The sequence below is a fragment of the Xenopus laevis genome, chromosome 1L, assembly GCF_017654675.1.
Source record: "Xenopus laevis strain J_2021 chromosome 1L, Xenopus_laevis_v10.1, whole genome shotgun sequence".
NCBI lineage: Eukaryota > Metazoa > Chordata > Amphibia > Anura > Pipidae > Xenopus > Xenopus laevis.
In genome coordinates this window covers 131621993-131642103 of record NC_054371.1, presented here as the reverse complement: position 1 = coordinate 131642103, position 20111 = coordinate 131621993, and the positions used below count along the sequence as shown (strand labels likewise).

At 36.9% G+C, this 20111-nt stretch overlaps 1 protein-coding gene across 23 annotated transcripts in view; it reads right to left on the bottom strand.

The window, feature by feature from the left end:
- elavl2.L (ELAV like neuron-specific RNA binding protein 2 L homeolog) overlaps positions 1-20111 on the bottom strand; it is a 105040-nt gene that overhangs the window by 16800 nt on the left and 68129 nt on the right. For 15 of the 23 annotated variants that reach the window (XM_018228686.2, XM_041566434.1, XM_041566408.1 and 12 more), the window contains 2 exons: positions 13166-13207; positions 7853-10617 (listed from right to left, as the gene is read on the bottom strand). The exons of 1 other annotated variant lie outside the window; for it this stretch is intronic. In XM_018228686.2, the coding sequence (XP_018084175.1) occupies positions 10287-10617; positions 13166-13207 (373 nt within the window). In that variant the 3' untranslated portion in view covers positions 7853-10286. 23 annotated transcript variants of the gene reach the window in all.

Here is a 20111-nt window from a genome sequence, read left to right as displayed (position 1 = left end):
TTATGAACTTGTAATTATACAAGGGGAAAAAAGAAAAAAAGAAAACAGGGAGGGGTGGGGTTTAAGGGGAGGTTTCGATGGTTGGTGTTATTTTACCAGTACAGATGCAGCCACTTTGGTTTGTCTGTTTGACACAGAATAACTAAACACAGATATCCCATTTATCTCATTTAACACAGAAAACTGTGTCACAACATCCCATCTAATTAAAGCATTCACCATTGTGAACAATGGTGCTTTGGTATGCTAATGAAAAGGTTAAATGCATTAAATGAGATAAGATAACTTTAGATAACACAGTTTCTTCAATTAACTCTGAGTCATGACGCATTTAACTCACAAATCCAAGTGGCTTCATCTGTATATGTAGCATACTTTCTCTAAATAGCCATATATTCCACATTAAATTTGTTTTGTTTATTATTCATTAGATACACTCCATTTTAAGCAAATAATTTATACATTTTTAATGGTTTTCTTTTTCTCTGTAATAACAGTACTTTTTTTTTACAATCCTTTTGGTTTTATTTCATGTTTAATTCGTTTATTGGCAAACTTAACGGAAAGGTGATCCAAATTACAGAAAAAATTATCTAGAAAACCCCTGGGTCCCAAGCATTCCAGAAAATTAAAGATCCCATACCTGTACAATGTATAATAAATCAAAATGTATGAACTTGAATTACGTAATTTCACAATACAAATTATTTTTGGTATGCAGTTGAGCTTTATACATGCACTTTGGGGAAAACCACTAGGTTTAGGATTTCTGGGTAAAAATTAATCTTGCGATAAAATGTAATTTTGTATTCCCTCTTCATATTATCATCCCTACCATCTAAATACAAACTTTTTCAGACTATTCCTGTTTTATATAGGTAAATTAAAAGTACTGTCGGGAAAACCTGCAACTGAGGCTCTTCAAGAGCATGGATCATGTTAAAAGCTTGTACATTATAACCCAAATGTTCTGGGTAGTACACTTCATAGCATTTATGATCACCAGCAAGATTCCCCAAAGAGTAAATTATTTACTTCAGTTTACCTCACAGTACCAATTACTAGGCAGTGATCAATTCCACCCCCACCTGAACCTACTGATTATGAACATTTGTATTTATAGCACAACTTGTGCATACATCAGACAGTGAAAAGGTTAATGTGTGTTTTGCTGCCAGACAGTTGAACATTTTGTGCTCTTTCATTTTAAGGACCTTTCCTGGAGGGGACTTAGTTGTTTTTTTTCCCAGAACAACCTAAAACTTTCATAATATTCAGCGCTGCAAAATATGCTGGCGCTATATAAGTAAATGTTAATAATAATGACATGCTAGGATTTTGATGCAATTCCACTTCTGTAAGAAGTTATAAGCTTCTGTCAAAAAAACCATTTATTCTATTATATAAATATTAATAAATAGTTAAAGTAGATAATGTATTTCATGAAATTACAACTGATTGGGAAAGGCCCATGTCTCCAGAACACGCCAATACCAAATCTGTATAGTTTTTTTGGACATTTCTGATTTATATTCCAAAGCAAAAGCTAAACATTTCTAATTTCAAGGGTGGGTTTACCCTAAAACCTATAAATTTTCAGAAAAAACACAAAATAATAAATTATGTCTTTCTATTCCAAACAACTCTGCCACAATGCTTAAAGTTACCAGTTTTTAAAAATGACCTCAAAGCTTCCACTTCGCAGCATCCTCTCTCCCACATACCATTAGGTATCCAGATAAACCACCCTAAATATGAAGGCCAGGGGTCCACTGAATAGTTTGATGCCCAATGTGCATAGGTTTACCTAAGTATGTGGCCTCTAGGGGCCCCAAAAAGAAGACACGCCATATGATCCATCATCCAGCTACAGTACTTCAAAAGCACATTGACTGCATTTTATGCAGGGTAATGCTACAAAAGACATGGTAACCCTGGAAAATCATGTGTTTTAAGAAAAAGTACATATCCCCCCTCCACAATGTTGGTAAATACATCTTTCATGCTTACGTATACACTAATTCAAAAACACCATATATTTTTGGAAATTACATTGACAAATCCCACCAAAATGTTTTTGCAAAAGGAAGCAATAGTGTGCCAAATTAAAAAAGAGCAATCTTCACTAAAAATGTGTAAATATATAAATGTATGCCTGTGCAAGTGCAAAAAAAAACACAACCGACGTGACAGCCCCAGCCTCGTCGCCAAGGCAAGGTCATTCCTCCAGACGCTCTGCGGAAGTAGCAAAAGCTGCCGATGCAGAGAGAATGACTCATCTACAAAGTAACATACATGGTACGTTCTTGGCAGATTGAGCCCTAGTTTGCCAGCACATACAGTGTACGTGCTTGGAAGGAAAAGGTATAAAAGAACAGAGGCAGTTTGTACATACAACCTGGGGATTTTTGGCAATGGCGACTTAATCTTCTTTCTGTTTCCCATCTGCCTCTTCCTTTAGATATCCTTGCCCTTGGTCATTGTTGGACTCAAACAAATACACTTTTTAAACATTTTTTGTAGTAGTTTGGAACCGAGCCTATCAGTACGTGTTTTTTACCTTTATATAGGCTGGTTCCAAAAGTGCTTGCTATTTGATCAACTAGACGCAGTTTAACCATTAGCTATGGATTTTGGGCAATACACTTGGGCCATATGGTTGGACATGTGGGTGTCGCTCTTGCTTGTGGCTTGATTGGAATTGCTCCCTATGAGAGCAGGGCCCAGAGTTTGTACACCTGACTCATTTAGAATATCGGGTATGTTAACTACTATTACCCACTTTTGAAGATAAAGAACACATATTTTTGGGGTTATTTTGCACCTGGGTTACCGTACTTTAAAGGTTAGTTTTACTTATAGGGTTGCGTATCATAGTAATGCTATACATGCATACATTTTTGGAAACTTCCATTAAAGTTAATTTTGCAATTGATTTGCTAAATAGAACTTTGTACCTAAAATGCAAAACAAAAACCACTGCTTGGCTCAAAATCCTATTTAGCAAATCAATTGCAAAATTAGCTTTAATGGAAGTTTCCAAAAATGTATGTCTGTATAACATATAGCATTACGATCATACACAGCTCTATACAATTTTATAGTATAATTGAGATCAATTCGCAAATTCATAAATAGCATGAATAGATCAAAAATACCACTGCAAACACATCCAAGTTTTAAACAAATATATATTTTTTCTATGACGTCACAGTGGCATGGTTTTGGCACAATGGGGGGGGTATTTATGGTTTGGTACAATGATTCCCTCAAGAGGGACAAAATAATTCCCTCCTGACTCCAAGATGGCAATCAGACCAATCCCTGGATCAACTTGTACTATGAGCTATTTTCCATAACCCTATATTCCCTCACTTGCTAAAAAGCTATCCAACCCCTTCTTAAAGTTATCCAATGTATCAGCCTGTACAACCGATTCAGGGAAAATAATTTCACAAAGTAAGCTCTCACTATAAACAAAACCCCTTTCCAAATATTTAAGGAACTTTACTCCATGTAGAGAATCCATCAACCACCCTCTGCACATGGATAGGAAATTGGCTACAGGATCTGGTACAAACAACTTCATTAAGCCCAGCAGCCTTTAGTTTAGAAAGCAGTCGTTTGTGGGGCACTGTATCAAATGCTTTGGCAAAATCCAAATGGATCACACTTATTGGACCCCCACGGTCCAGCTTCACACTATCCTCATCATGAAAAGAATCAAATTTGTCTGACATAACCTATCATTTATAAAGCCATGCTGATTACTGCTCATGAATTCCAATCTCTCCAGAACATAATTTTGAATGTGATCCTTTAACAAGCCTTCATATAATTTGACCACCACGGATGTCAAATTTACTGGCCTAATACCAGTCTGAGCTCGTAATCCCTCTTTAAATATAGGAATTATATCAGCTTTCCTCAAATCGATAGGCACCATACTGAGAAAAAAAAATCAGAAATAGAGGCCGGTCTAAAACAGAACTAAGCTCTCTCAATACCCAAGGGTGTATTCCATCTAGCCCCTTGTTCCCATTACATTTTTAATAAAGCTTTATGCATAATATCCTGTGTCAGCCACTGACTAGATTGAGCCTATCAAACAATGTAGCTACCAGGTGGATCTTAGAACTCTGCCTCCACTTTTGCATACACTGAAGAAAATGTCTGATTTAACAGTAAAAACAGTGTTGAAAATGTGCTTAGCAAGCCTACATGTGCAACAATGATCTGTCACAAACTTTGTATAATAAAAATATTTTACGATCATTTCCAATTTCTCTTAATGGGGGGGTAGGAATAGTTTAACGGTTTTTAACAACTCTTCAAGTTGTAATTTCAGCTTTTACCTGGTTGGTAGGGTCCCACTTAACGTTACAACCAGACCGTGGCTGTGAGACTGGAAATTACAAAAATACAGATAAAACAGAGCAACAGGTGTTTGGTTGCCAGGATCATTGACCCCGTCAGACAGAAAACATTTTAAATTGGAAGCTGGAAACCGGGCAAAATTAAAAGCAAATCATTTAGAAACTTTAAAATAAACATGAAAACCACTTACAGCTGTACTGTTTTTAAGAATAAGCCATAAATCTATATAAAAGTTTACTTTTGTAAAAGAAAAAAAAAAAAAATACTGATTACAATAAGATTTTTTTTTTTTTTTTTTTTTTTAAACGCTGTGCCAGTGTGCGCATCCTTTCTGAAAGCCAAATTTTCAACATTGTGTTCTACTTTTGGGGCATATATTAGGGGAAGCTTTTTTCCCAAGGAAATGCATCCCTTTTTAAAGGGATACGGTCATGGTAAATGTTTTTTTCAAAACACAGTTAATAATGCAGCTCCAGCAGAATTCTACACTGAAATCCATTTCTCAAAAGAGCAAACATTTTTTTTTTTATATATTTTTAAAATCTGACATAGGGGTTGACATTGTCAGTTTCCCTGCTGTCTCCAGTCATGTGACTTGTGCTCTGATAAACTTCACTTTTAACTGCTGTATTGCAAGCTGGAGTGATATCACCCCCAGCAGCCTAACAACAGAACAATGGGAAGGTAACCAGATAGGAGCTCCCCAACACAAGATAACAGCTGCCTGGTAGATCTAAGAACAGCACTCAATAGTAAAATCCAGGTCCCACTGCTACACATTCAGTTTCATTGAGTAGGAGAAACAACAACCTGCCATCCTAAAGTTCCATCCTAAAGTGCTGGCTCTTTCTGAAAGCACATGACCAGGCAAAATTACCTGAAATGTCTGCTTACACACCAATATTACAACTAAAAAAGAACAGACTTTCTCTGCAAATTTGCATAAAATTAACACTGCTGCAAGATGACAATTTAAATACATTATCAATGTGATGTTCCCTTCAAACAAATACAATCATTATGCTTAATGTAAAGGGTATATAGCCCAGAATACTAGCAATGCCAAAGAAATACAGACTGCTTGTTATTACCACTACGTCTTGCCTGAGCTGCAATTTACAAGACGCCCATCATGATTTTGATTTTATTGTGCATCAATTGATGCATCAATCCTAATAGTATAATTCTGAACCACTGTTAAGTTAGAAATTTAAATCCTACGTAAAGAATATAATGTAGTAATGTTCATTGCTATCAATATAATCAAACATGTTAGAACTCCAAAGTGTGGGTTTTTCCTACTTGTCCATTCCATGCACTTGTTTAAAGACAACAGCGCTCAAGTCTCCAGCATGCACCCAATATCAGTGCTGCTGCGTGTAGATCCCTAGCTACTGCCTATTGTCTTTGATCTCCATATCTTCTTTGGACTCATTCAAAAATATCCTGTTTGATACATCTGTAGCAAAGTCTTTGGACAGTGGGTTCCAGTAGATGTGATCTATTCGGTTTTTGCCAAATTCTTACTCCACCATAAAAGCAATTAAAATTGGTCTGACATGATCTGTCCTTCATAAAGTTATGCTGGTTACTGCTCATAATTTCAATCCCCATAACAAATCATTTGCCCACCAAAGAGGTTAAACTTATGTTTCCAAAACAGTTACCTTACCATACTATAAAAAATGACTGGGGGAGGGGAAGTGGGTTAACTAAAATTGAACTAAGCTCTCTAAGCACTCGAGGATGTATTCCATTAGGTCCTGGTTCACATTAAGTTTGACATTTAAGAGCAATATCCGGTCAGTCAATGACTTGGAGTTGTCATTTGTCTCACGACCAGTTTGTCTTGAAGCTTTGACTCCTCTATTGTATGCACTGAAGAACGGATTAAGTGCATTTACTTTTTTGAATCCTTTATAAACTAAACTATTTCCAGTGGAGTCACACAACGCAGTTTTTAAAAAAGCTGGCTAGTTTTAACCTGTAAAGCAATCAGATTCTCATTTTCTATATTTGCATTTTTTTTTTTAAAGAACACTTGCAGTATTTTTAGCTTTATTCAAAGCTCGTCACTGCCAAATAGATTTTAAATGCTTTCCTCTTCATTCCTGTAAACTTATCAGTTAAGCCACATAGGGTGGCAATAGGATTTAATATTTAAACAATATCTGTATCTTTTGTGTCAGATTTATGCTCTAATTTATGGATATTAAATCTGGAGTCTGTTGCCACAGTGTGTTTTTACGTTTTTTTTTTTACAAAAAACATTAAGGGGGTTATTTATCAAAGTTCGAGTTTGTTAGCTTTGGAAGGTTTTTTTTATACCTCGAATAAACTCAAGTTTTTTAATTTATGAAAAAACGAATGTAAAAAAACTTGAATCAGTGAATTTGGGGTGAAAAACCTGACTACTCGAATTAATCAAGTTTTCCATGGAAAGACTCGCTAGAATTAATTGAGTTTTGGAGCAAAACCCACAGGAAAAACAAACAAACATCATGAAGGCTATTAACATGTTCAAATGGTTCAAGGGACCTCTGCCATTGACTTCTACATGACATAGACGGGCTTTAGCTGGAGTATTTTCAGATTCAAGCTATTTCCAGCTTCTGGGTATAGTATAAACAAAAAAAATCTCTTTTACACAACGCGCCCTTTGATAAATCTGCCCCCAAGTGTTAATAACCTCCCCAATATGGGCTTGTTTATAAATGGACTAGAAAATCCCATTAGCCAAGCATAGCATTCATGTTTAATTGAGAATTTGTGGTTTTAGTATGTGTACGCAAAAAAATATATTTTTCTGTAATCACCTTACCGTTTAGTCATTTTAAAGCAATGTTGACAGGAACAGGTCACTATGTTGTGTTTTCAAAAACCCACTGCTTACTTTGTCATTAAATGGATGCAATTACAGGTATAGGTTCCGTTATCCAGAAAGCTTAGAATTATAGGAAGGCAGTCTGACTATTTTATCGAAATAATCCAAATTTTTAATAAATGATTTCCCTTTTCTCTGTAATAATAGAACAGTAGCTTGTACTTGATCCAAACTAAGATAGAATTAATCCTTATAGGTAGTAAAACCAGCCTATTCGGTTTGTTTAATGTTTTTATGATTTTTTAGTAGACTTGGTATGTAGATCCAAATTACGGAAAGATCTATTATCTGGAAAATCCCAGGTCCCGAGCATTCTGGATAACAGATCCTATACCTATATAAGTTAACTACATGTTTTTCGCATGTAAAAGTCTACAAAAAAGATTTCAGGGTTAACTTACCGTTATAACCTTTTTGGCCCTAAAATCTAAAGTGTGCTAATTTTGTGCAGTGAAAATTTAGCTTTTGTACCACTCTAGGCTTTTCGACTATGAGTCAGGAATTTCCATAAGACTTAAAATATAGTAAAACTTCTGTATAGTTGGTACAGGAAAAATTACAAAGCCGTAAAAAATTAAAATTTGCAACAGGTTTCCCTTCAACTTTTGTTTATTGATGTACTGAACATGGAAAAGTACAAAGGATCCAAACACAAAATAAAATTTACAGCCTGTTTAATACTCAACAGAATATATATTCTATTTCAACAGATGCGTTAATCAAGTCATATAGTACAATTCAAATAAATACCAGCCTCACATTTTGATAAGTGCTCTGACACTGCAAAGAGAGGCCCAATTTCCATGCTCTTTGCACCATACTGCTACAAGCAGTATGACTTTGGATTAGATACATAATAAAAGTAAATTAAATTAGTCCATTGGAGAAAATGAAAGTTTTAACAAATTTAACTCAAGTTTAATCATTTGCTTTCCACTGCTTTACAAAGATTCTGAAAATATTTCTAACATTCCCTCAAAACTAGAGTTATTTTCAAAACCATAGTGGAAAGAGCATGAAAATTTACCTTGACACTTTGAAACGCACGTCACAGTATATGGACTACCAAAGAAGGTATATATATGGTGAACTACATGTTAAAAAAAAAATAATTTTCGAACAATTTACAAATATGTAATGTATAGCACATTGCTTATCCTGGGGGAAGATTTTTCATTTGTACAAAATTTTTCATTTGTACAAAAAAAAAAAAAAAAACGGTATATAAAGAATTACTTTTGTCTTTGAGGAAAGTGTATAACATTTCACTTTTATAAACCAGATGCAAAGAAAGATTTATTAATTTATTTTTTTTTATTAATTTTTCCCCAACAGTGATTTATGCACCATACAAACTTAAATTTTAATAGCATTCATGTAGTTCAAATAAAAACAAATTTATGGATTCTCATTTTATACCACTAACATAAGATTGGTGAAAATCTGATGCATCAAAGTTAACAACTACACAAAGAACGAAAAGTAAAAAGTGGGGGGGGAAAAAAAAAACCTAGCAACAAATCTGATGCTACATAATTGGGGTCCTAAATTACAACAACATGAATGAGAATATAATTCCATATATAAAGGGGGAAAAATGAAAACCAATACACAAAACTATTAAAGTTTCAACATCACTTAGCATAAGAAAAAGCAAAGTCAGTTTGGTTAAACATAAAAAAGGAGACCATTTGATAGGCAGAACTAAATATATGCAGCATCTGGCAGCAGTAAAACATATCTACCGTTAAACTGCACAATTATGTTTAGCTATGCCATTAAAAAAAATGATCCTGATCTTATTTACAATACACAAAGCTCAGGTGCTAGAATTAAACAATCTTTTAAACAGAAATTATATCAGTTTACAGCTTGGCAGTACAACCATGTGCGCAACTTTTTGTTCCTTCAACAAAAAAAGTAAAATAATTGCATTCAAAATAAAATTGCCAAACAATACTGAAAGTACATCACTAAACACCATGAGCTCCTTCTGAAGGGAATGCTTTCGGAAGAACAGATTTCTTGTGTCCCCCAAAAGTACAATTGGCAATTTACTTTGCTTGCCATTTGCGGTTTATGTTTAAATGATTGATTTTCCTGTCCATTTAATTGGTTGAAAAATTCACAATTGATGTGAGCACTTATCACATAATAACCAGGAAGATAAATATTAGAAATAGTTGGGCCCTATTGATAGTGACCCTTAATATAAATACAGTATGTTAAGCAAAAAGGAAAATTACTCCCGTATCAGAAATCGCTCTTTCCCTCCCACTGCTAGACTGCAGCCCCCCCTTCAGAAAATATTGATTACACACAAATATCCTGGTAAGTTTTAAAAGCTCACAAGGCTGTCATATGAAGTAGATTTTGCAAAGTATTCAAGTCAAAATATTTTGTTCCAGGACCAGTAAAAAGTTTCTTGAACATTTTTTTATTTTTTATAAAAATAGATGCTTTAAACCTACATCAAAGAGGCTCTTATCTCTTTGGCAAGGTACTGCTTTATGAAAAGTCTCCAGTATTCTTACAATAGGCTTTTTTTTTTTTTATAGTGGAGTCCTCCAATTCCCTAAATAACCGCAAAATAAATATGGTTTTACACATTTATAAATTATAATAAAAATGAAATAACTTTCATATACTTAACCATTTTAACAAAAATCCTTCCAAAGCTTTAACTCAGGTTTGAAGGTAAGAATGTAAAAAAACGGAACATAAATGTCTTCCCACTGCTGAAATATCTAAAAAAAATCCCCCTCAATAGAAGGCATAATGTAATATGACCGGTAAAAACCCTGTTACCCAAGGTCCATACACAAACATAAAATAAAAATCCAAAATCCAACAATAACAATCTCACATATTCTAAAGATGCTAAATGATGATCTCATTTTGCCGTGGCTCCCTCAAACCCACACACTTTGGTGTAACACTTACTTGCAAAGACAATTTCAAAAAGTATAAAGTTTATCAACTTGCCTTTGTTGCATGTGTGTATATAATGGGAGAAGTTAACTTGTTAAGCTTTGTGTGTTTTGCTCGTTTTGAACGACACCTGCAAGACTCTGTCTCCCAGGCGGTACCCATTGAGGCTGGCAATAGCCATTGCAGCTTCATCATAGTTTGTCATAGTCACAAAACCAAAGCCCTTGCACTTGTTGGTATTGAAATCTCGAATGACCTTTACATTGGTGACTGCTCCAAAGGGGCCAAACATTTGCCACAGGATACTTTCATCTGCATCAGGAGCCAAGTTGTAAACAAATATGCACCATCCTGTACCAGCATGTCCAGGAAAGTTAATCCCAGCCAAACTAGTCATACCGTCGATCGCCATCGGAGAGAATCTACTAAAAAAGTAAAAAAAGTATGTTAGGTTTCTTCAACATGTGCCAGGTAATGGATATAATTGGTGACAAAATAGATCAATGTTTGGGTTCTTGCGGTGATGAATAGCTAAGTACAAAATAAAGCCCAGTCACTACTGAAACGTTCAAGCAACAAACACAAAAGCATTACAATCAACAGAATTGTAAAGGAACACAACGACCATAAAAACAACAATAAAAAATGGATACATACAAAACATGCCATTTCACACCATGCAAATGCACCCACAGTGTAGTACAATAATACACAAGACGTCAACATTATACAATAGACAAATTAAATTGACCATGACACAATGTCAATAAATTACTTGGGAGAATAGTAAAGGGGTCAGTATAAAATAATATGTTTTTCTATATGTAAAACAGGATTGCACTGCATTAACAGACGTAAGCAAATGTGCAAGTATCAAATCAATTAGAGAACAATAGGGATGGGTGAATTTTTTTGCCTTGTTTCACCGCAAAAATGACGCCCATAGACTTGTATGGCGTCGCGCGTCAAAATAAAAATTAAGGGCCAGACTTTTAATGGTGTCGGCGACATTTCACCAGCGGCGAATTTTTGGTGAAACAAAACTGGTCAAATTCACCCAAGCCTACAGTTTACTACTGCCATCCCACCCCCTGGCTTTTCAAAAATGAACATAACCGTAAAATGGCACACCCAGCTAAATGCAAAAAGTTAAATAAGTACAGTAATTGTTATCAGTAATTTGGGACAGTCAAATGAGCACTACAACTACTAATTGGAATAGGGAAATGAGTCAAAACTTAAGTGGAAATGCTTTAGTGCAAGATATAAGCATCAGGATCCAATTTGAAAGAACTGTTCTATCAGACCATGCAAATATAGTATTAGGACCAAAAAGTACACACACACATATATCTATTTATATTTTTCCAGGGTGTATTCACTTGCATTTGCAGACTTTTTAGAAAATGGCAAACATTTTCAAATTGTTTTGAGCCATCAATTTGCTCCAACTGAACACTTTATATTCAGCACTGGCATCTCCCATGGGTCCAAACTCAATACACAATGAAACTGGAACGCACCCTACATGCAACGTTCCAACCTAAATGGACCATTTGCTAAAAGGATGTTGGCCCAATGAAAATACAGTATGTATAATATTTTCCACAGGGGCATTTATTTACTATGAGAGAGAGAGAGAGAGAGAGAGAGAGAGAGAGAGAGAGAGAGAGAAAGAGAAAAAGAGAGAAAGAGAGAAAGGGAAAGAGAAATTATTACTGTAAACTAGGGATGCACCGAATCCAGCACTTGGCTCGGGATTCGGCCGAATCCTGCCAAACCGAATCCAAATCCTAATTTGCAAATTAAGGGTGGGGAGGGAAATCGCGTGACTTTTCGGCATAAAACAAGTGAAAAGGTTTTCCCCTTCCCACCCTTAATTTGCATATGCAAATTAGGGTTTGGATTTGGTTCGGTATTCAGCCGAATCTTTCGCAAAGGATTCTTGGGTTCGGCCGAATCCAAAATAGTGGATTCGGTACATCCCTACTGTAAACAGACCCATGAGACCCTGATCCACAGGCCTATTAAAATAAAATTTAATCTAGAAAAGAGAGCTGGAACTAGAGAAACATCACACTTTATTTTCTAAATTGTTAAAATTACCATATATTTGCAGCATGTTCATTTTTTTTTTTAACTTGTTTTTCTGATTTCCAAAAGGGGAAAACTCCACCCAAATTTTTTTTTTATAAATGAAAGTAATTCTAAGCAACTTTTCTATACATATTAAAAGGTTTACATTGTTTTACAAGTTATTTGTAAACTAAACTGCAGTTGAAGGTACTGGTAGTATGTATCTCTTTTCTCTATCTAATCTCTTCTCCGACTCTTGAAACATTGAAGTCACCATTACTACTCTTGGTCTCTTAATCAGCTGGTTTCTGCTACACTGTTTCAGGTGTCAGAATCAGCAGTGACAGATATTTTAACATTTCCAATTAACTTTAAAGTGTCAATGATTTTAATGCATTTGGAAAATTCAGAGCAAAACAAAAAGTAAAGACAGCCCCCAAAACATAGGTTTTTAGGTGGTGTGCTTCAAAATAGACCCTGCAAAAACGAAAAACCACACACAGGTATTTATTTTGCGCTCCTACAGGATGGCTTTTTTCTACAGTATAGGTACGCATACTTTAACAGAGCCTATTCTCTATTATGCCTGTACCGAGAGGACCACTGTACACTCATGAGATGCAATCAGCATTGCACCATGGTCCCATTGATACAGGCTCCAGAGGATAGAATTGGCTCTGTTAAACTAAATTGTCCCCACGTTGTGAAATGCAGAAAAAAGCCACCATATGAAAACCATGCAAAAACATGTAAAACACCTGTGGGTGAGGTCCCATAGATGAGCAATCATATCAGGCATGCAGACAAATAGGACGGAGTAACAAAATAAACCTGAGAACACAATGTAACAGTGAAATACATAGGGGTGGTAGAGAGGAGACATCTACTACAGTTTACCTCTTTATTCCTCCATAAGCCATATTGAGCAGATTGTCCAACCTGCAAAACATTTAGATTGTCTTAGAATATTTTGCTCCCTTGATATTTAGAAAGGGAACATAATGTGTAATTTTTTTTTATTTCAATAAAAATTTGTGCAAAGTGTGTCTAGACAATATGTAATCATTAAATCATTATGTATGCCTACCATTTCTATACATATCTTACTTCAGATGCATCTGCGGTCTTTAAAACTAGCAATCCAGTTTGAAGACACTTTTTTTTTTTAAATGACTGAGGTGAAACTGCCATTAATTACCATGGAAATCTAAGGGCAATTGCACAAATAATGGAAGCCATTGTTGGCCAATCCGTTTTTTTAAAACCACACCCACTTTGAATCAGGCCCGTGTTATCACAAGAAATGTTAAGACAATACCCAGAGTAATGGTGCTAGCACACCAAAAGAAAAATCACAGGTTCACAAGGTTGGTGATAACACTCATTCATAGGTGAATATCAAGACATACCCTTAAATCAATGTACCTCCTCCTCCCCCTGTGGATAGCACAACCACCCCAGCACAAACACCTTGAGGACCCCCTTACAAGTATTTCAAAATACTAAAACCCCTAGGACAAACCCCCACCAGGTTTACCTCCCATTGGCAGGGCAGAGCAGGCAGAATATGGAACACCCAGGCAGAGCAGGGCAGGCAGAATATGGTAAAGGTATAGTAGAGCACGACAGGCAGAGTAGGCAAAGAGTCAGGGAAACCTATCAGGACCACAAACATAAGCAGTACATAGTTAAATATGTACAGTGGCCCAATGTCAGTACTGCTCCTAGTGTCTATTTGAAATGAGGCCATGTGAACAATGGGGGCACTTACAATGCGAGTTGTGAATAATGGAGGTCCTTACAGGTGCAGGGCTTTTACAGCCTGAATCTGCAGTGTGAACAATGCAGGGGCCAGTTAAATCTTAGTTCATAAAGGTAAGCAGTAATGGAGGGCCACACAGGAGGGGCATGAGCTGGAGCACTGCCTTAAACCATCCTGCAATGTTTGCAATGAGAATAAATTAAAAAGCTGTACTATTAGGGGCCGCTGGAAATCATTTGTAGGTGCTTTGATCACAAAAAGACAGCAGGAAAAAAGCCTAAGATCTTGTTATGATCCACAGCCTAAAGCCAGTACCATTTCATATCAATAACAAAGTATTGTTGGAGTTGTACTGCACTGCCAACATTGCTAAAGGGGGCAATTACCAGATACAAAGCCCAAAACCCCTTTTTTTAATCGTAGCACCCATACCTGGTATAAAAAGGCACTTAATCTCAGCTGACAATCTTATATTGTTTGCCCTGCCTCAATGCCTATCCATCTTTCCTACCTGTTTGTGAAGCCAGTGCATAGGAATGTGCATCATGTACCCGATTCTGGTGCATAAACATGATTTTAGGACTATGCAAAGCTTAACAGCGTTCACAAAATGGTGCCTGCCTGCTTGCTGTGTGTGTAATTCCAAGACAGAAATACGATTTAAAGAATTTATATAGTTCAAGTAACTTAGGGTGACAGGACCCCTTTAAATAGTGTGAGTGAGTGCGTGCCAAAACCAAATCACTGCTGGTCTCCGAACACATAACAATTAGGGCACTGTCAGATTCGGGGAGATTAGTCCCGCTGGCTAGAATGAAAATTGCTGGCTGGATGGCACTCTGAGCACTTCATTTTCCGAAGTCGCCTCACAAGGAAACTTTGGATGACTTCAGAAACCGAAGCTCTCAGATTGCCATCCCACCAGCAATTTTCATTCTAGTCGGCAGGAAGGCAGTTCGGGGAGATTAGTCGCCCCAAAGAACAGGACATTTGATGCCGGGCACAGCATTGTGAGGTGTGGGATATCCAGCAGCCGAAGGCTAAAATAGAAGAAAAGTTTAAATTGAAAATACAGTATACGTAGTATCGTTTGTTGACAATGCCCAAACCACTAAAATACTCTATACAGGCCATGGGGAATTCGAACAATATTTTGAAACTGATAAAGATTTATTATGAAATATACAGGTATAATCACAAATTGTAGAAAAACTAAACTCAGTATTTAGCAAAAGAACTGTGTGTTTTATTAACACAATATTTCTGAACCACACAGCTTCTCAAATTTATGACCTTTTAGTTTCTAATGTTTATTAATAACTTTGCATTTGGTTTGTGGGATTATCTAATGTTACCAATTTATGCCCAGTTATGTTCATTTTAGAATTAACATTGTATCATGGCTGTGTTATTCAGCCATGTATTGATAAACAGATTAGGTTTAATAAAAACTCATTCTATCAAAAAGTACAGTCAAATCTCAATTTTACATCTCCCATGTTTTGTGGTCCCACATAGGTCACTGAATTTACACCATTTATTTCAGTGTACCAGAAAAACATAAAATGGGGTTTTTTTCTGGATACCAATTTTATTACCATTTTGCTTTCAGTTTATTTGTTTTGCTTTGTGCGTTAACAGCACATGCCGTGTCTCAAGGATATATCATAACACGGGCATCAATTTTTTATTGCAATTGTATTGCAGAAAAAGGCTAGAGTAAACTGAAAGCTGGCTTTGTATTAGATGAATCTTTTTGGACAAGATATAATCAGTGAGCACACATTTCCTTCAATACACAGGTGGTTATATAAAACATGGCAAATTATATATTAACACACACATATCCTAAGAAGCTATGCTGCAGAATATTTTGCACTAATTCGCACACGTCTTGAGCAGTAAGTGTAAAAAATCTTGTGCTGCTACTTGAGCCAGCTGCACCTCAGACAAAGTAGTTACACATGCCCACACCGATGCCACTGGAACCTGCAATGCAGATTTTTGACCACTTGGGATAAATATACACAGTATGATGCAAGTCTCTTTCCAGTTATCCCAACCAATTTCTGATGGAACTCAATCAGATATTAGTCAGAGACTCATTTTTGGTCCAAATGCAGAGCTATAGAAGAACTCTCAGCAGTTACCAGGATTTAATGTGAATGATAGGGCAACAAGTAAATCAGTGTTTGTAACTTCTTTGAAACTACGAGTAATACATGAGCCCACACACACAGCATTATACATAAAAAAAGAATTGCATTACATCCCAGAAATACATGGTAGACAATATATATGGCAAACTGCCACATACATTTGAATTAGATAAAAAAGCTAAGATATTTGTAATTAAAGATTAAGAAAGTAAAATTACCCCACACTATCAATCCAGTTAGTGAATTTTCAATTAACATTTTGATTGTAAAGTGGTTTCAGCCTTGCACTTTTAATGGCTATTTGGTTACTATGGATTTATTACCCTACCCTTCCAGTCTGGAAAGCAGAATTGAATATGCATAGTAGTGTAGGGGAAAAGTCTTGCAGGCCTTGCTTGGCCCCCCTTAATGGAGTGAACAGTTTCTAGGTGCCCATGAGGCCCTTCTAGAAACTGTTCAAGGTTATGTGTAACATCTGTGAGAAGGTTCGTATTACTGTTATGTTTTTGTTCTCAGTAACAAGGTGCAATATCTTTGAAGCTCGCACATAGTGGTACTCCCTTTATTTTCACATAACTAGCTAATCACACTGACTTGTACTCCTCCTCACTCCCTATACTCCCTTCCGTACTCCTTTCACATACCATTCCCATGAAGTTCCCCACCAGAGGGTATATAATGTGTGGTCAATCTTTTGTTTCTCAGTTCTGACCTACTTGTGTATCAGAACCCATGGAGCTCGTGTATGTTTATTATATAAATAATAAACTTGGATTATTCCTTTTACCTCGGTGATCTCCGGTCTTTGGATTATTCCCTAACAGTAGTAAAGAGCCCGAGAGCCTAGAAAGTTTGATAAATAAAAGCAGAAGTAAGCCTTAACGGTGTAGTTTGCCCTCAAATTAATTTTTAGTATGATGCAGAATAAAATTCTGCAACTGGTTTTAATTTTTTACTTGTGGCTTTTCATTTATTTAGCAGCTCTCTAGTTTGCAATTTCAGCAATCTGGTTGCTAAGGTCTAATTTTCCATAGCAACCATGCATTGATTTGAGGAAGAGGAAGAATGAAATAAACACGAGAGACCTAAATAGAAAGATGAGAAATACAAAATAGCAATAACAATAAACTTGTAGCTTTACAGAGCATTTCTTATTTAGATGGGGTCATCTGAATGCTGGAAAAGTCAGCAAAAAGAGGCTAAATAAATAAATAAATAAATAAATAAAAATGAAGGCCACTTGAAAAGATGCTTATATTTAGCCATTCTAGAACATATTAAAGGGGAAGGAAACCTCCTCGGCGCTAACCCCCCACCCCCCCTCCCGTGTATTGCCCCCCCTCCCTCCTCCCCCCTGGCCTACCCCTCCCGCTGGGCAAATGCCCCTAACTTGTTACTTACCCTTCTGCGCAGGACCAGTTCAGGGAGTTCACAGGCGACATCTTCTTCCACGCGATCTTCTTCCTGCTTTGACCGGCGCATGCGCAGTAGGATCGTTTCGCCGGTACGATCTACTGCGCATGCGCGTGACTTTTGGTGCATGCGCAGTAGATCCGTACCGGCGAAATGCTCCTACTGCGCATGCGCCAAAACGCCGGTCAAAGGAGGAAGAAGATCGCGTGGAAGAAGATGTCGCCTGTGAACTCCCTGGACTGGACCTGCGCAGAAGGGTAAGTAACAAGTTAGGGGCATTTGCCCAGCGGGAGGGGTAGGCCAGGGGGGAGGAGGGAGGGGGGGCAATACACAGGAGGGGGGAGGGGGGTTAGCGCCGACGAGGTTTCCTTCCCCTTTAAAAGTCAACTTAAGATGAACCATCGCCCTATAAGGTGGCCATACATGTAACAATTTTTCCCGCAACCATTGGTTGTGGAAAATAACATTTGTTTTCTTTACTGTTTTAAGAGCTGTATCGTCAGATATTCAGGCAGAAAGCCTGGACTATCGGACAACTGAAAATGTTTTTCTGGTGTAAAGTTTCTTGTCCGATATCCAAGGCTTTTGCCAACTTCTGTTGCCTTGTCTCCCACCACAAACACACCAAATATAATATAGTCATTTTGTATGACAATATTGGTATGTGTATGGCCATCTTTAGAGATTTACCGATTTGGGTTTCTGGATCAGCGACCCCAACAGCAAAAATAGCATTTTTCAGTTGCAAGACAGGACTGGAAAAGGATGAACAGTTAGATGAACAGTTAGGCTATTAATTTAGAATGCCAATAAATGGCTCTTCGGAAAAACAATGCTAAATAAAGACCTTGAATATTTACTAGGCAGAATATGCCAACTTAGTTATGTCAATTCTATAAAATATAAATATTTGTGTGATAATATCTCAGGCTGCAATCATACAATAAAAGCTGGTTAAAGCAGCAAGATAAAGTGCAGATGTGTTTATAAAAACTAAAATAGATATGCTGTGCAAAAAAAAAAAAATGTTTCTAATATAGTTAGCCATAAATGTATAAAGGCTGGAGTGACTGGGTGTCTAACATACTGTAATAGCCAGAATCCAACTTCCTGCTTTTCAGCTTTTATAACCGAGTTAGTCAGCGACTTGAAAGGGGGCCACATTGTACATATCTGTTCAGTGAGTTTGTAATTGATCCTCAGCATTCAGCTCAGATTCAAAAGCAACAGATATGACCCATGTGGCCCCCCTCAAGTCTCTCATTGGTTACTGCCTGGTAACCAGGGTAACAAGTCAGTGTAAACCAAGAGAGCTGAAAGTAGTGTTCTGGCTATTACCGGTACATTAGACATCCAGTCACTCCAGCCTTTATAAATTATATTTTTGGCTAACTATATTAGAAACATTTTTTTTTATTTTGCACAGCCTATTTACCCAGTTTTTATTTTTACACTGAAAAATTCCTTAAAGCCAAAATATTGCCCAAAAGGTTGTTGTTCATGTGTATATGGGCTGAAAAAACTCATTTCTGCAATCTACTGATGTGCTACAGAATTTTTCTATATAAAAAGGTGATAGCTAGCACAGGACATGAACAGCATATACTCTGATCAAGTTTCATAGTAATATTTTTTATGCATTTCTCTAAGAAGGGAACCCTTGTGCGAAAATAAAAAATGTAAATTTATGAAAAGATTTAAAAACCACCCTGACCAAATCTAGAATATGTACAGGTATGGCATCAATTAAGTAATATGTTCTTTGGCATTTTCATTTATTTCTCTGCATCAGCTCTTTTATTCCTGAGTCAAGAGCATCACCACTCACAGCAACCCGCTAGGGAACGAGCAGAGGCTGCTCATTAACCCTCCTGCCCACCCAATCATAGCCCCCCCCCCAACAACAAGACGACGTAAATATTTGTTTGCTGTTGGGATAGATAAGCACGGACCCACAGTGCAACCCCCCCCCTTCCCTGAGCCACGGACAGTACCTGGATCCCCTATGCGACAAGCAGAGGTCTCTCTCTTCCCTCCATGCAATCAGATCGCCTGCGCAATTACCCCTAACAGCAAACAACGAATAAGCACGTGTCTGCTCATGTGGAATGTAAGGTCAAACCCCCAGCACTACCCACTCCTTGCTGAGCTGCTTCTGGATGTCTGCCTACAGCCCTCCTGGTGATTTACCAGCCTTGTCTGCCCCCAAGTTTGAGATCTGTAGTACTACACACATACTGCAGCCTTTAAACACACACATCACATTATTTTGTTATATATGTGTTAATTTTAATTGGGTACTTTGTTGTAGAAAGACATATTTGCCTATTTTGGATTCGGCTTTCAGGGGTGTGTACTTTTTTGGAGCTTTGTCCCTCAAAATGCTGTAAATCTGTTGATTTTGCAGTTTCTGAAAGGACAGATCATATGGGACGTCTTCACCTTGGGGCAGCCACAAGCAACATATTTGGGTGAACAACACATTGGGCATCAAACTGTTTAGTGGGCC